The 16829-nt window shown below is 41.2% G+C and overlaps 1 protein-coding gene across 11 annotated transcripts in view; it reads right to left on the reverse strand.

Annotated features, from left to right (window-relative positions):
* The window catches only part of AOAH (acyloxyacyl hydrolase), a 198448-nt gene extending 188229 nt beyond the window's left edge, over positions 1–10219 (reverse strand). For 3 of the 11 annotated variants that reach the window (XM_031665362.1, XM_031665361.1, XM_031665363.1), the window contains exon 1: positions 9656–9764. Coding sequence is in view for 5 of the 11 variants with exons in the window: in XM_003896100.5 (XP_003896149.3) it covers positions 9656–9782 (127 nt within the window). In the remaining 6 variants the exon portion in view is untranslated. Of the gene's footprint in view, positions 1–9655 lie in introns of all 11 variants that reach the window. The other 8 variants (XR_004183253.1, XR_004183252.1, XM_031665358.1 and 5 more) reach the window with 7 other exon arrangements.
* Between the last annotated feature and the right edge of the window lie 6610 nt (positions 10220–16829).

Here is a 16829-nt window from a genome sequence, read left to right on the forward strand (position 1 = left end):
ACTCCAATCAGTTTATTTTGGGGTAATCAAGATTTTCCTAGATGGGCCAGGCATATTCAGGGAGCCCTTTAAATGTAGAGTTTTCTCTAGCTGGTTTTGAAAGAAAGAAATAGCTATACTACTCACTTCCTAGGAAGAGAGGCAGACTCTGGTTATTGAGAGTGATCCCTAGTTGATGGCTGAGAAGCAGATGGGACTTCAGTCCGGCAACTGCAAGGAACCATATTCTACCAACAACCAGTGAACTTGCAAGAGGACCTTAGTGTCAAATCAGACTGAAGCCCTGGTCAACATTTTGACTTCAGCCTTGTCAAAAAAACTCTGAGCAGGGAACTCAGTGATGTTATGTCTAGGCTTCTGATGTGCAAAAACTGTGAGATAATAAATTTGTGTTGATTTAAGCTGATAAGTATGTGGCAATTTATCACAGAGCAATAGAAAGCTAATACACTGTGAAATCTTTCTTTATAAATGAATCTTCCCTTGAAACACCCAAGATTTGAGAAGTTCTATTTACTTAAGATACAGGTTGGCATGAAATTATTCAGTTACTCAGGACTTTTTGCCTTACAATAGGTTTAATTTCAGGACTTCTAGAGCACAATTTCTATGCATTTCTTTCTTGATTTCCAAAAGAATAGATAATCACACCCTTTTGTGTCCTTGCTATGCACCAAGCACAGTTCTAAGTGACAGGCTGTTTGCATCACCCTGTGTAATTCTCATTTTGCAGATGAGGGGAGTGAGGTGGTGCTGAGGGTGAAGCTATGTCCCCAATGTCACATTTGTATGGAGTGACAGAACCAGGATTCAAATCTGAGAGCCCCACGCTCTGCAGCTCTTAACCCCATGCCTTACTATTGCTTCCACAAGCGCGATATAGAAAGTGTGGACAATTCAGAAAAGCACTGAGAAGAAAATGTAAATCACTAGTAATGTCTTCATTTAGAGATAGCCATATAATCACTATGATCATTTTGGCATTCATTCTATCTAGGAAAATAGTTTGTCAGTAGTGAAGTGGGCACATTATAACTTAATGGGGATTTTATTCTGCTTAATGCTTTTTTTTTTTTTTTTTTTGAGACGGAGTCTTGCTGTGTCGCCCAGGCTGGAGTGCGGTGGCGCGATCTTGGCTCACTGCAAGCTCCGCCTCCCGGGTTCACGCCATTCTCCTGCCTCAGCCTCCGAGTAGCTGGGACTACAGGCGCCCGCCACCTCGCCCGGCTAGTTTTTTGTATTTTTAGTAGAGATGGGGTTTCACCATGTTAGCCAGGATGGTCTCGATCTCCTGACCTCGTGATCCACCTGCCTCGGCCTCCCAAAGTGCTGGGATTACAGGCTTGAGCCACCGCGCCCGGCCTGCTTAATGCTTTATAACTTCTTCTTTTTTCCCTTTTCCATAACAAATTTAAAAATGTTCTGTATTCTTACCCACAGTATTAATACATTTACAAAAAAAAAAATTACTTCCTTTGTTCCTGAAGCACAGCATGCTGTCATCATGTATTCTTTGGGTTTTGCTCACTGTGTGACCTTTCCCCAAAGTCACAGGCCCTCCTCAGAGTGTCTTTGTGGTCTTTCTCTTCAGGTTTCGACCTCAGAGCAATCCGGGAAACAGAGAGGCAGACAGGTGGTAAAAATTCAGATGATCAGAAATCTACCATTTATTCTAAAGTTGGGGTTAAATGCGATGATAATTTAAAAATAAAGGTAGGAGCTTATGGAGAAGAGAGAGTGTATGGGAACCACCACGGTAAGGGGCACGTGCAGAGGGCAGTAGCTGTGTCCAGGGAACAGGGATGGTCCAGCTAGACCTCAAGGATCTGCCTGGCCCGTGAGGGTGGAACGTGTGGTGGGTCAGATGCAGGGCCAATGTCCAGATTGCATGACTGAGCCAAGACCATGAACCCCACCAGCCCCAAAGCTTCAATTGCTGGCACTCTTAGGGCTGAGGACAGAGACCACCTCCAAAGGCTGAGAACCGTGAACACCAGAGTGATGGGTAAGTCCTCCTGAAGAACTTAGATCAACCCTCACAGAGGAGGGAAGGAAGAGGAAAAGCTAAGTTACCTAAAGAAGACTAAATTTAACAACATAAATGGCAAGATGAAATGTTTTCTGCTATCAGCAGAAATAGTGTCTTATGAACAGGTGTTTAGTTATAGAGAAATAGAGTGAAATTTCTGTGTGTCTATGTTGTGATAATAAATTTTCAACCTTCTGTTGGCTCTGTCTAAATCCTTCCTATTCTTGTCAGTGATACTGTTATTTTATTGCTCACATCGGCTTGAAATTATACGGCCACCTCTGTCTGTTCATCAATCAAACTATGAAGTCATCTTGGACCACTCTGTGTGTGGTATGCGGGTGTGGAGAGGGGATTATAACCTGACACTGAAGGCACTTTATATTTAACCAAATGTAAGGGAAAAAGTCAGGTTTTTCTTAACCTTTTAAAAAGCTTCCTGAGTACCAAATAGTGCTTTTAAAAAAAACCAACATTCAGTGAATTAATTTAAATGTCAATGACTTAGAAACACAAGGATTATTTTCCCCCTAAATCAGCCATGTAAAGAAATGTTTTGCAAAAATGAACATGTCTAATTATTGATTCTGCAATATTTGAAAAGTGGCAGAAAGAGGCACAGCCCGTTTAAGCATAGTCGACCCCGCATTTGCTTAGTGTTCAAATGGGATGTACTGTTCAGTGCTAACAAACATGGTACACTGGGGAAGGGGAACTTGGGGCTTTCCACAGCTTCAATCTGCTTTGGGAATACATTTACGGCCATGTCCTCAGATCTTCTGGTTGGTTCCCCACTGTGGGTTGCTCTTTGAGATTGGAGCTGGGGTTGTTTGTGATGGGGATGTAGGCTCAATAGCTCAGTAACTTCCGTGAGGGCTCATTTTGGAGTATCCCTCCAGTCACAACAATACCCCCGCTTCAGTGAGAGCTCATGCCATAAGCCTGGCAGCCATCTCTGTACTTCGAGCTCTCCCCACTCCCACCCACCCCTTATTCAGTGGACTAAAGACTTAGTCCAAATTCTGTCTGCTGGGAAGTTGGAATTGGTAACCAGAAGGTGAACCCACCTCTGTAGGCTGAGCTACCACATACAAACTCAGGGTTTGTGGGAGCCAATAGCCAGCCAAAGGGTGGAGAGCATTAAACCAGCTTGTCTGTAGGGATAGAGATGGAGGCAGCGGCAACGCGCCAGGAGAGAGAACTCTCTGGGATCCTGGCAGCCAACATTTTTTGTTTCCTAGCTTGATTTGTAGGCCTGTTTTCTCCTTTTGATTCTAAAATTCACTCTTGGAATTCTCACAAGCAAATTTCCTCTTTTTTTTCTCCCTTTTTTTTTGCTTAACCTAATTTAAGTTGATTCCTGTTACTTGCAACCCGAGGAGTTTCGCTCCTGGTTGCTATATTGGTGGTGAGGAACTCAGTATCTGGGAAATAAGATAAAGGAACAGGCATATGACAAGAGAAAGTCAATAACTGCAACAACAGTTTTAAAACACAGGTCTTAGATATGACACCAAAAATACAAGAGACAAAAGAAAAATTAGATACACTGACTTCCATCAAACTTACTAAATTTTGCCCTTGAAAGGACACCGTTATGAAAGTGGGGGAAGGAAACACAGAATGGGAGAAAATATTTGTGAATCATATATTTCAAAAGAGACTTGTATCTAGAATATATGGAGAATTGTTACAATTCAACAATAAAAAGACAAACCCAATTTAAAGAGGAGAAAAATATTTGAGTAGAAATTTTTTTTCAAAGAAGATATACAAATGGCCAATAAGCACATGAAAAGATGCTCCATCATTATCATTTGGGAAATACAAATTAAAACAAAAAATGAGATCTCACTCCACAGCTACTATGATGGTGATAGCAAAATGATGAATAACTAAGTGTTGGGAAGAAGGTGGAGAATTACAACTTTCATAAACCGCTGGTAGAAATGTAAAATGGTGCAGCTTCTCGGAAAACAGTTTGGCAGTTCCTCAAAATGTTAAAGATGGAATTACCGCATGCCCTAGAAATTCCACTCCTAGGTATACATCCAAGAGAAATAAAAACACATGTCCACACAAAATCTTGTACATGAATATTCATAGCAGAATTATCCATAATCACCAAGAAGTGAAAACACCTCAAATGTCCATCAACAATGAATAAGTGACAAAACCAAGTAAGTCCATACAATGGAATATTATTCAGCCATAAGAATAAATAAAGTTGATACATGCTACAAATGAATGAACTTTGAAAACATGCTAAGTCAAAGAGGCCTGTAGCAAAAGGCCATGTTTTATATTATCCTATTTATGTGAAACGCCCATAGAGACAGGAAGTAGACAGGTGATTTCCAGGGGCTATAGAGAAAAGGAAAGGGGGAGTGACTGCTAAGAGAATTGGATTTTTGGGGGGAGCAATAAAATGTTCTGGAATTAGATATTGGTGATCAATGCACAACTCATGAATATACTAAATACCACTTTTACACTTTAAAAGGGTAAATTTATGAAACATGAATCATATTTCTCAATAAAGCTATTATTTAAAACAATATGGGAATAATATATTACCCTGATTTAATCACGTCTACAATAACATAATCACAATTAAAGCGAGGAATCAGCGAAATTTTAACTAGTTATGTAACGTTGAACAAGTTACTTATTTCTTTGTTTTTTTACCTACCAAATGAGGATAAAGATAATACAGACTTCATAAGGTCATTACATGATTAAATGGGTTAATAAATGTAAACCTTTTGGAAGATAATTTGTCACACAATGTCCAGTAAATGTTGGCAATTATTGTAATTATTAACTTGCAAATGTAATTTGTGTGGCTGAATAGCACCTGCCTGTAGTGACTTTCTCCAGGCATCATTCCAATTAGTCCACATTCAAGTCAGAGAAAAGATGGAAGGTACTACCCCCATGGAGAAGCACTGGGGAAACCAGTAGCAAAACAAACTTTATGAGTAAGAAACAAATATGATTACTCAACAATAATCTTCATAAAAATGGATGAAACCCAACTAATTCAGTTGACCTTGATGAAAAATAGGAAGGAAGAACTTCTTACATGTGTTGGGAAGGTGATATAAATATTTTATGTTATCATGATCTTATAAATGAAGGCAAGGGTATCGTTTTATGATGAAGGTAAGAATTTATGTTGGAATGGCAATTGAAAGACAGCTGACAGCTAACAAAAATGAAGAGGGCTGGACACAGTGGCTCATGCTTATAATCCCAGCATTTTGGGAGGCTGGGGCAGACAGACTGCTTGGGCCCGGAAGTTTGAGACCAGCCTGGACAACATAATGAGACCCTGTCTCCACAAAAATAAAAATAAAACAATTAGGTAGGCATGGTGGTGTGCACCTGTAGTCCCAGTTACAGGGGAGGCTGAGTTGAGGGGATCACTAGCCGGACTGTTGAGGCTGCAATGTGCTACAATCATACCACTGCACTGTAGCCTGGGTGATAGAGTAGGACTTTGTCCTTATTAAAAAAAAAAAAAAAAAGGATGAATCATTCTTGCTCAGTTGGGATGATCAGAAATCCAGCTGCCTAATCACCTTTTGCTCAGAAAAGTTTTTATGGCCTGGGGTCTTTCAGCAAGCAGGTGAATGCAACAGAATCTTTGAGATAACTGAAGCTTCCTTCTTTGACTAGCAATATTCAGGTAGAAGTGTTTCTAGAATTCTAAAATTTCTTTTTATATATATATATATATATATAGAGACGGAGTCTCTCTCTGTTGGCCAGGCTGGAGTGTGGTGGTGTGATCTTAGCTCACTGCAACCTCTGCCTCCCGGGTTCAAGCGATTCTTCTGCCTCAGCCCCCTGAGTAGCTGGGACTACAGGCATGCGCCACCATGTCCTGCTAATTTATATATATATATATATATCTATAGATATATATATATATCTATATATATATTTTTTTTTTGGTAGAGATGGGTTTTCACCATATTGGCCAGGCTGGTCTCAATCTCCTGACCTTGTGATCTGCCCACCTTGGCCTCCCAAAGTGCTGGGAATACAGGCATAAGCCACCACACATGGCCTAAAATTTTAAAGTTTTAAACACTCTTTTTGAGGCTATTACTTCACCTTCCCCAGGTGGCTTTATGAGCGGAGTCCGCAGAGCCCACTTCCAAGCTGTGAGCCTCTGCCCTGCACTTCATAGTGCTCTGCTGGCTCTGGCATTTGCAGTTGAAAGAGTTCTAGAGAAAGGGTATTATCAAGGGCACTAAGGGCCAAGTTCAGCATTCATTTTAAAGCACTGTAATCTTTACAAGGCTCCAGGTTCTTGTTTTCCTCTAAACTGAACAGTGAATTTCCTAAAGACAGACATTCTAAACATCTGTCTTCTCCTTTGTCTGTGTATCCCTGGCTCTGAGCGCAGGGTCTTGCGTATTCAGTGGCCATGTGACGAGTGAGTGCACGGAAATGTTTAGGGGACCGCCTTTCTGCTGGAGGGTTTGAAGGCATATAATCCTGCTTTTTGTCAGAAAGTTGTTAGGGTGTTGGCAACAAATGTAGAGTTAGAATAATTCCAATCAACATTTCCTTCTTTTCTCTCCCCTCTTCCACACACTTCTTCCTCTTCTCTCCAGCTGCAAGACAGTGGACCTCACTGCTTCCTGAGATGCTTCCCACATGCAACCCTTTCAGTAGGTACACCCCAGGATCCCCTTTCAGGAGACACTCGCTCCCCAGCTTCTGGAGCCATTGTTCTGAAGGATTATGCCGGCACTAGAATCCCTTGCCAGAACTGTCTCCACCAATGGGAGGTATCTCAAAATTACAGCCCTCCCCTGGGGTCAGGTCACATCCAAGGACTGTTTGATGTGGGAATTCCAAGACCTGCACCGACTTCAGGACAACTCTGAAGAGCTATTTTAGTCCTAGAGCTCTCAGTGGGATCCACTAGGCCTTCTTTTATGGCTGCAGCACAGTCCACCTTCTCCCTGCCAACCCCAGTGCCTTCTTCTCTTGCTGGTCTTTTTGCCAAGAGCACTTCTCAATAAACACCCCTGCACACACATTTCTAATCCTGTCTCCCCCAAAAGCCGACTTCAAACAGTGAAGCACCAAGTTGGTCTGCCTTCAGCCCCTGTCTCAGCACATAGGCAGTGCTTAGTACGTGTTCATCACAAGACTGGACTCCTCCTGCACCCACCTCTCTTGCTATTATGACAACAGGTGAATAAGTCACCCAGGCAGAGTTAGCCAGAAGAAGTTGTGAGTTGCTGGGAAAATGGGTGCTAAATCATCCTCAAACCTAATCAGCAACAGAGTCTCAAAGCTCTTGGGGCCATGAGAATTTGTATGGGCAACCAAAGTATACCTCTGTGAATAATAGAGATGACCACACATTTCTTGACTCTCTCCATCAAAATGAAGGGTCTACGCCCCCTCCATTGGAGTCTGGGTGGAGGAACCTGTGAATGCTTTGAGCAATGGAAGACGGCAAGTAATGCTGTGCCTATTTCCAGACCCCAAACTTGAAAGACTGGCAGCTTCTAATTCCTATCTTTTGGAATTCTCTCTGGGATTCCTAAGCTGCCAAGTAAGAAGGCCTACTACCCAAGACAGCCATGTGTGGGCACTCTGATGGCACTTCCAGATGAGCCAACTCTCTAGCCTCTAGCACCCCCAAGGTGCCAAACATGTGAGTGAAGCTGTTTTTGTCAGTCCCAGATCCATCTATCCACCATCCAAATACCACCTCCTAACCTCAGTCACTCCTGCATGGAGAACAATAATCACCAGCCAGTGTTTGAACAAATTTTTCACCGATAAAATCATAATACAACAAAATGGTTATTATTGTAATTTTTGATGCAGCAATAGAAAACCAGAGCAACCCCATCCTGAAATCTCTCCAACACCTCCTTCTTACCCTCTATGACCTCACTGGGAACACAGCAGAGAAAGGAATGAGTATCTCCTGTCCATTTTACTGAAGTGAAGGTCCAAGGATCTCAGCCCTGACAACTTGCCCAAACTCAAACATTTAGTTTGCAATGAGCCCAGAAGTAAAACTGATTTCATCTGAGCTTTTTTCAAGTGTATTTCCATTTGATAGGCAGTAGGATTTTGTTTTGAGAAAAATGAAAAGGTGGTAAATAATTATTTAAGGAAACCAAATACCAAGGGAGGATGATCTCCCAGGCATGGTTCAAGGGACCACACACCTCTGCCTCTTGGTCTCTGGAAAATAAAGTCTTGGGGAATCTGGGTCTTAACTAAAACAAGACTTTGGAGGCTGGGCACAGTGGCTCATGCCTGTAATCCCAGCACTTTAGGAGGCCGAGGCAGGCAGATCACGAGGTCAGGAGATTGAGACCAGTGTGGCCAACATAGTGAAACCCCGTCTTTACTAAAAATACAAAAAATTAGCCAGATGTGGTCATGCGTGCCTGTAATCCCAGCTACTCAGGAGGCTGATGCAGGAGAATCACGTGAACCAGAGAGGCTGAGGTTGCAGTGAGCTGAGACTGCCACTGTACTCCAGCCCAGGTGATAGTGCGATAATCCATCTCAAAAAAAAAACCTCGGAAGTAGAGGTGCACCTCCTAACATGTACAATGACCTGAGGCCATGATTTTGAGGAAGTAGGACTAATTCAGATATATTTCCATATTGTCTCCAGAGACAATTCTTAAGTGTCAGAATCTGTGTCCAGATTTTCCGTTTCCTGCATGTGGCCACCAGACTTATCCAAGAGTTATTTTCCTGACTTCTCAAGCTAGGATTCTATTTTGAGGTCTGCTCATTGAACAATTACTTACTACTCAGAGTTCTGAGTCTACGTGGCTCCATGGACTGTACCATCTAAATGCCACCACTGTTATGAGGATTCCCATGTTATGAGAGCTACAATGTGAATAGCAAAGTTCTTACCTTACCTCCTACTCTCATCCAAACAAACAAACAAAAAAAACCTCTTGGAAATAAAACACTTCATTAACAGATAAGCCAAGAAGCCATATCAGTGCTCATTGTCTCCAGATGATCACCATATCTGGATTCTCTGAGAGACAGAAGGAAGCTAAGATGGTTGAGTCCTTACCGTGTGCACATGCCACAGATTTACACGCATGGTCACAATTTTCATGGTATCTCTACGAGATGGGTCTCATTAGCTTCAGTTCACCAATAAGGATAAAGAAGCTGGGAGAGGGTTAAGTACATTGCTGCAGGTTTCCACAGCCAGCAGGAAATGGGAGAGAAGAGTAGGAGGCGGGCAGTGATTCAAACCCAGATGTGTCTGTATGAGGTCAAAGCCCATGAAAAGCAGTGAATATTTCAGGTTAAAATAGCCTGAAATAATATTTACCTATACTAGAAGAAAAAATTCCAATCACCAGTGAGGTGGAAGAGTTTTATGCCCAATTTAAACTAGTACGCTTTGTATTCACATAGATGTATGCAGTGTCAATGTCTACTCTTGGAGTCTACATTTCTCTATGTCGGTGAGGTTATTGCTGCCTTACTTGGAATCTTACAACTCTTGATGTAATAAAATATGTGATTTATTATGCAAGCAAAGTATTGGACCCCATTGTTATGTCTATATAAAAAATACAAAAATATTTATTTACATACCGACACAGGTGTGCCCATTCGAGTAGCTGGGCCTGGACAGGTCATTGTAGGCTGGAGAGGCCGAGGACTGAAGAGACAGGAGCAAGAACAGAGGTGCCACCGTAAGGATTTTCCAGGGGGACTGCATCTCCGAGCTATGCACTCCGAGTGATCACCTGGCTACAGAAGCTCCTAACTAAGGGATGCTGGAGCCGAGGCCGCAGAATCAACTGATCTGTCTCTCCTTCTCTTCTTCACTCTCTTTGACACACACACCCCACCCTCTCACATACACACTTTTCAATAAGTGTGAAGTGAAGAAAAGCACACATAAACACTCACAGACCCACAGCTTGCTCTTGAGAGAGCCACACACGAAGAGCTGGAGGGAGTCTCTGGTGTGCAGTTCTGCTGAGGTAAAAACTGCAGGATAAAGAAAACCCAAGTTGCACAGTGGCGGCACTTCCGTGCTCCCTGGCTCAATGAAGTCAGTGACCATAAACCCTGTGAGCCTCGAGGCTGGCCGGAACTGATCTGTGGGGTTGGTTAGGAGGCCCTTCCCCTTTCATTCTTGCAAAACCAAACAAAGCTAAAGCTAAAACTGAGAGGAAAAAAGAAAAAAAAACTAAGCCACAAGCACACAACCCTTTAACAATTTGATCAGCAGCACCCACATATTGTAGAAATTATAATTGGTTTTATTCAGAACTTATTTAGTCTTGTTTTCAAGAGCTTTATATGGTAAGGTTGTGATCCTTATTTTGTTGTTAAAGAATATTCTGGTCAAGTAATATCTTTCCTCTGGAGAAATTGGGTTATTCCTTGAAGGGTCAAGGCCTTTTATTTGGTGTGCAGAAAATAAGCAGTGCGGAAAATAATGGGCAGTTAGCATGGTGGGATTTTAGATCTAATGAGAAAAGACATGGGTTAGAATTAATCAATTCATAGTTGCTAGGCTGTGCACAATGCATCTTTTTTTTCTCCAGAATTTTGAAGTGCATTTATATTTCCTACCTGTGGATGATTTGTTAAGAGACTGATTTTCTGCTCTGAAGAATAGAACTGAACACTGTCTTTCTGAGGAAAAAAAAAAATCGGAACCAGATCCTATTTAAAAGACATGTAATCTAAATGCTTCGCTCTAAAATAAGATACAACAAAATCATATGCCATTTTCAGACAAGATAAGAGGACAGGGCCAAAGTACCATAGTCTAGATTAAAGTGTAGGAGGTCTTGTGATTCTGTTTCTCTCTGCTTAGGCTCTGAGGGAGCTTATTACAAATTTTGAAATATTATAGAAGCTATCTAAATTGTTAGCAATTAAAAAAATAGCATTTGGAGTAGCAGGTAAAGTTCTAGAGTAGCATCCTTTCCAGGATGTAGGAAATACCAATTTTTATGGTTTGAAGATTTCTTGTGCAGTCATTAGTCTTACAAGTACTGATGGGGTTACGATTCCCAAACCTGCAGCAGAGATAGCACAAGTCAGAGTGTTTCCCTAATTACACCCCCAGCCCAATACCGAGGATACTGCCATGCGTCTTGAGTCACCCATGGGCCTGTGACTTCCTCTGAGTCGAAGGTGCTGCTCTTCAGTCCTTCACTCTGTGACAAAGGGGAGCTCTGGGGTCACTAGGACCACCACTGGGGTGAGGCGTAGAGAAGTTCCAGAGACTTCCAAGGGAGGCTAAATAAAGGACTGACTAGGAACTCAGATTGTGAAGATGGAAAGACTCATGTTTACATCTCATATCTACTGTTTATTCTGAGTAATATATTAGAACAGTGATGTAACTTCCCCCGCTTCGGTGTCTTGTTTTTTGTTGTTGTTGTTTGTTTGTTTGTTTGTTTTTTGAGACAGGGTCTTGCTTTTTCATCCAGGCTGGAGTGCAGTGGCGTGATCACAGCTCAGTACAGTGTTGACCTCCCCGGTTCAAGTGATCTTCCCACCTCAGCCTCCCAAGCAGCTCATTTCTATTGGGATAATGGTAATACCTGCTCCATTGCACTGCTGGAAGCACTCAAATAGATGATGTATCCAAACTGCAAAGCAGCATGGCTGGCAAGAAGTAAGTGCTTAGTGCATCTGGCTATGACCCTAGCGGGAGTGTGATGAAACCTGCACCCCAGGCCAGCTTCAAGAGAATTCCAAGACACCCATGGTAGTTGTAGGCCAACATGTCATACATGGGAAAGGGCGAGGACAGGAAAAGGGAGCATTTACTGAATACCTTCCAGGTGTGCTGCAGCACTCCAGGAGTGCATGGTCTAGTTTGTCTAATCCATAGATGGATGAGGACTCTCCTGAGGGCTTCTGGAAGAACATTTGACACAGGCTTTGGGCCTCTTGAGGCTCTCCTGGTCTCAATGTATAGCTGTGAGCAGGTCTGGAAACTCTTAGAGTGAGAGGGATTTCTTGGCATGCAGGAAATACAAGTTTTACGCCCTTCATCGCATGTATGTGGACCAGGCAGTGCCATTCACAACCATCCCAGGGATGGTCAGCTCTGAAACTCTCTGGTGTGCTCAGGCTTCGGGGCTGGTCACAGTGGACATCACTGACTTAGCGGTACAGTATTGAGCAAGCCCCTTCCTGTTTCCAGAGGTGAGAGTCCTCAGCTGGAAAAGGGAGGTGAGACTATCTATTTTGTAGGAGTATGCTATAGTAATACCTGACACATAGGTTTTCAATAAATGGAAGCAATTTTCATGCTTGGAGGGTGAGTTCTTACTGGGCAAGATCAAAGGAAGAATGCAGAAATCAGAAAGTGATTTTGCCAACAGAAGCTGGAACAAAGTGCACATGCGCACAGACCACTGAACAAAATATCCCTCTCCATCATCAGGATGGAGTGGACCCTCCCATTTGCACAGGTATCCTTCACACTGGCTGGTATCATTGCACCTGACAGGGCTGCCTTGGCTCATCGAGTACTGAGTGCAAATGACTTGGGATCTCTCATAGCTTGCCAAAAAGCCCTGGACCTACCTGTGGTTTAGAACAACTAGTCAGGCCCTGGAGAATGTTCCTGCAGCCCCCCACTGTCAGATGTTCCAATTTTGAATCATCTCAAAATCTGCTCTTGAAAATGAGATTTCTTCCCTGAAGCACTTTGTTACTGATTTCACTCAGACAGCTCTGATTCAAACCACTGCTTTCCCGTGTGCTGCAGGAGGCTAAGGCTTTGTGATCCCCAAGTGTTGCACCTGTGGTCTAGCTTGTTCAGCATGAATACGTTTCCTGAATATTTTTTCACCGCATTAGCCTCAACCACTTCATCCACAGCAAGTTCCTTAATCAGAAAAAAAAAAAAAAAAAAAGAGGTAGGTGATGGGAGATCCTGTAAAAGCTGGCACTGTCACCAACACGCATCTTGTCTTAGGCTTTCTCCTCTCTCTAAGGCCCAGGTCCACGCTGCCCTGTTACTCCTGGCTACCCAGGACTGTATATGGCAGTCCTCAGTTCCCATCTACCAAAACCAGGCCCTCTGCTGTTCCTCTCCTCCCCAGTCAGAGCTTATTAATGCTAGCCCCATTCTATTATGTTCTGCTCTCTACTAAGGACAGAGTAAATTAACCCATGCTGAGGATGCATGGGAGCTCATTAAAAGAGCTCTGGACTCAGGATAGGGGGCCTGTATCAGGGGCTCCCCTCCTAGTAGCTGTGTGCCCTGGGTAAGCTGCTCTACCTTTCAGAATACCAGTTTATTTTACTATAAAATAGGGCATATAATGTCAATATTTAGGAAAATTGTGAAAATTAGAGAGACAACATGAATTTAAAAACATAATATTAAATGTTAGATGAATGTGAAGCTGACAATGAATTCACATTATTCTTCTCAAGTAGCACTGAAATTTGGGGGGAAGGTCTTTAAATCAAGATTTAAAAAATGGCTACATAATAACTATATATTTCTGGTGTACATGTGACATTTCAATACGTGCATACAATGTGTAATGATCAAATTAGGGTAATTAGGATATCCATTTTCTCAAATATGTATCATTTCTTTGTGTTGGAAACATTTAAAATTCTGTTTTCTAGCTATTTTGAAATATACACTGAATTGTTATTAACCAAAGTCACCCTACTGTGCTATTCAACACCAGGACTTATTCCATCTAACTGTATTTTTGTAGCCATTAACCAACCTCTCTTTATTCACCCTTTTGCACCCTTCCAAGTCTCTGTTATCTATCGTTCTATTCTCTACCTCCATGAGATCACCTTCTTTAGTTCCCAGAAATGAGTGAGAACATGCAGTATTTGTCTTCCTGTGCCTGGCTTATTTCACTTAACATAATAACCTCCAGTTTCATCCATGTCAGTGAAAATGACAGGATTTCATTCTTTTTAATGGCCAGATGGTATTCCATTGTGTATATGTCCTACATTTTCTTTATCCATTCATCTGTTGATGGACACTTCAGTTGATTTCATATCTTGACTACTGTGACCAGTGCTGCAATAAACATGGGTTTATACTACAAAGTATGTCAGTATACCTTTCCAATATACTGATTTTCTTCCTTTTGAATACATACCCAGCAGTGGGATTGCTGGATTATATGTTAGATCTATTTTTAGTTACTTGAGGAAGCTCCATACTGTTTTCTACAGTGGGCTGTACCATTTATGATCCCACCAACAGTGTGCTAGTGGTGCCCTTTCAAAGCATCATTATCAGCATCAGTTATTTTTGTCTTTTTGATGATAGCCATTTTAATTGGGGTGAGATGATATTTTAGGGTGATTTTGATTTGCATTTCCCTCATGGTTCATGATGCTGAGCATTTTTAAATATACCTGTTGGCCATTTGAATGTCTTCTTTTGAGAAATATCTATTCAGATCATTTGCCCATTTCCTAATCAGGTTTTTTGCTATTGTTTGAGTTCCTTATATATTCTAGCTATTAATTCTTTGTCAGTTAGGTAGTTTACAAATATTTTCTCCCAGTCTGCAGGTTGTCTCTTCACTCTGTTGATTGTTTCCTTTGCTATGCAAAAAGTTTTTAGCTTGATGTAACCTCATTTGTCTATTTTTGCTTTTATTGCCTAAGCTTTTGTGTTCTTACCCAAAGAGTCTTTGCCAAAAACAATGTCCTGAAGCATTTTCCCACCTTTTCCTTCTAGTAGTTTTATAGTTTTTCAGGTCTTGCACTTAAGTCTTTACTCTGTTTTGAGTTGATTTTTGTATATAGTGAGACATTGGGGTCTAGTTCTACTTTTGAGCATATGGATATCCAGTTTTCCCAGCACTGTTTATTGATGACATTGTCCTTTAGCCAATGAATGTTCTCTGAGCCTTTGTCAAAAATGAGTTGGTTGCAAATACGCAGATTTATTTCTGGGTTCTCTATTCTGCTCCATTGGTCTATTAGTCTGTTTTTATACCAGTACCTTGCTGCTTTTGTTACTGTAGGTTTGTAGTATGTTTTGAAGTCAGGTAGTATGATCCCTCCAGCTTTGTTCCTTTTGTTTTTTTTGAGATGGAATTTCACTCTTGTTGCCCAGGCTGGAGTGCAATGGCAGGATCTCAGCTAACTGCAACCTCCGCCCCCTGGGTTCAAGTGATTCTTCTGCCTCAGCCTCCCAAGTAGCTTGGATTAGAGGTGTGCACCACCATGCCCAGCTAATTTTGTATTTTTAGTAGAGATGGGATTTCACCATGTTGGCCAGGCTGGTCTTGAACTCCTTACCTCAAATGATCCACCTACCTTGGCCTCCTAAAGTGCTGGGATTACAGGCACGAGCCACCGTGCCCGGCTGCTTTGTTCCTTTTTCTTTGGTTATTCAGGCTCTTTTTTTGTTCCACATAAATTTTAGAGTTGTTTTTTCTATTTCTGTGAAGAATGCCATTGGTACTTTGATAGAGATTGCATTGAATCTGTAGATCACATTGGGTGATGAACATCTTAACAATATGAATTCTTCCAATCCATGAACATAAGATATTTTTCATTTTTGTTGCGTCCTCTTCAATTTCTTGCAACAGTGTTTTATAGTTTTTATTGCAGAGATCTTTTTAAATCTTTGGTTAAATTTATTCCTAGGTATTTTATTTCTTTGTAGTTATTATGCATGGGATTGCTTTGTTGATTTCTTTTCTAGATTGTTCAGTTTTGGTGTATAGAAGTGCTACTGATTTTTATATATTGATTTTGTATCCTGCAATTTTTACTGAATTCATTTATTGGTTCTAATAGTTTTTTGATGGAGTCTTCGGGTTTTTCTAAATGTGAGATTATATCATCTGTGAACAAATCTAATCTGACTTTTCCCTTTCCAGTATAGATACCCTTTATTTCTTTCTCCTGCCTAATTGCTCTATTTAATTTCTTCATTGACTCATTTGTTGTTCAGGACTTCCAGTACTGTGTTGAATAAAAGTGGTAAAAGTGGCAACTTTGCCTTGTTCCAAATTTTAGAGGAAAGCCTTCCAGTCTTTGTCCATTCAGTGTGACATTAGCTGTGGGTCTGTCATATATGCCTTTTATTATTTTGAGGTATGTCCTCAAAGCAGGTTGTTAAGAGTTCTTAATCATGAGGAGATGTGAAATTTTATCACATGCTCTTTTTTAGCATCAGTTGAAATGGTCATATGATTTTTGTTCTTGATTTTGTTAATGTGATAGAGATCACATTTGTTGTTTTGCATGTGTTGAACCATCCTTGCATCCCTATGATGAATCTCACTTGATTATGGTGAATGATCTTTTTAATGTGTTGTTGAATTTGGTTTGCTTGTATTTTGTTGAGGATGGTTGCATTTATTCTCATCTGAGATATTGACCTGTAGTTTTCTTTTTTGGTTATGTCCTTGACTGGTTTTAGAATTAGTATCATGCTGGTCTCATAGAATGAGTTTGGAAGCGTGCCTTCCTCTTCAACTTTTGTAATAGTTTGAGTGGGGTTGGTATTATTTCTTTTTTAAATGTTTGGTAGAATTCAGCATTAAAACTAGGTTCTGGGCTACTCTTTGATGGGAGACTTTTCATTACTGCTTTAATCTTGTTACCCATTATAGGTCTATTCAGATTTTCTATTTTTTTCATGATTCAATTTTGGTAGGCTGTATGTGCCCAAGAATGTATCCATTTATTCTAGGTTTTCCAATTCATTCACATACAGTTGTTCAAAATAGTCTGTAATAATCCTTTGTATTTCTGTGATATTAGTTGTTGTGTC

Source organism: Papio anubis, chromosome 4 (assembly GCF_008728515.1).
Source record: "Papio anubis isolate 15944 chromosome 4, Panubis1.0, whole genome shotgun sequence".
NCBI classification, from domain to species: domain Eukaryota; kingdom Metazoa; phylum Chordata; class Mammalia; order Primates; family Cercopithecidae; genus Papio; species Papio anubis.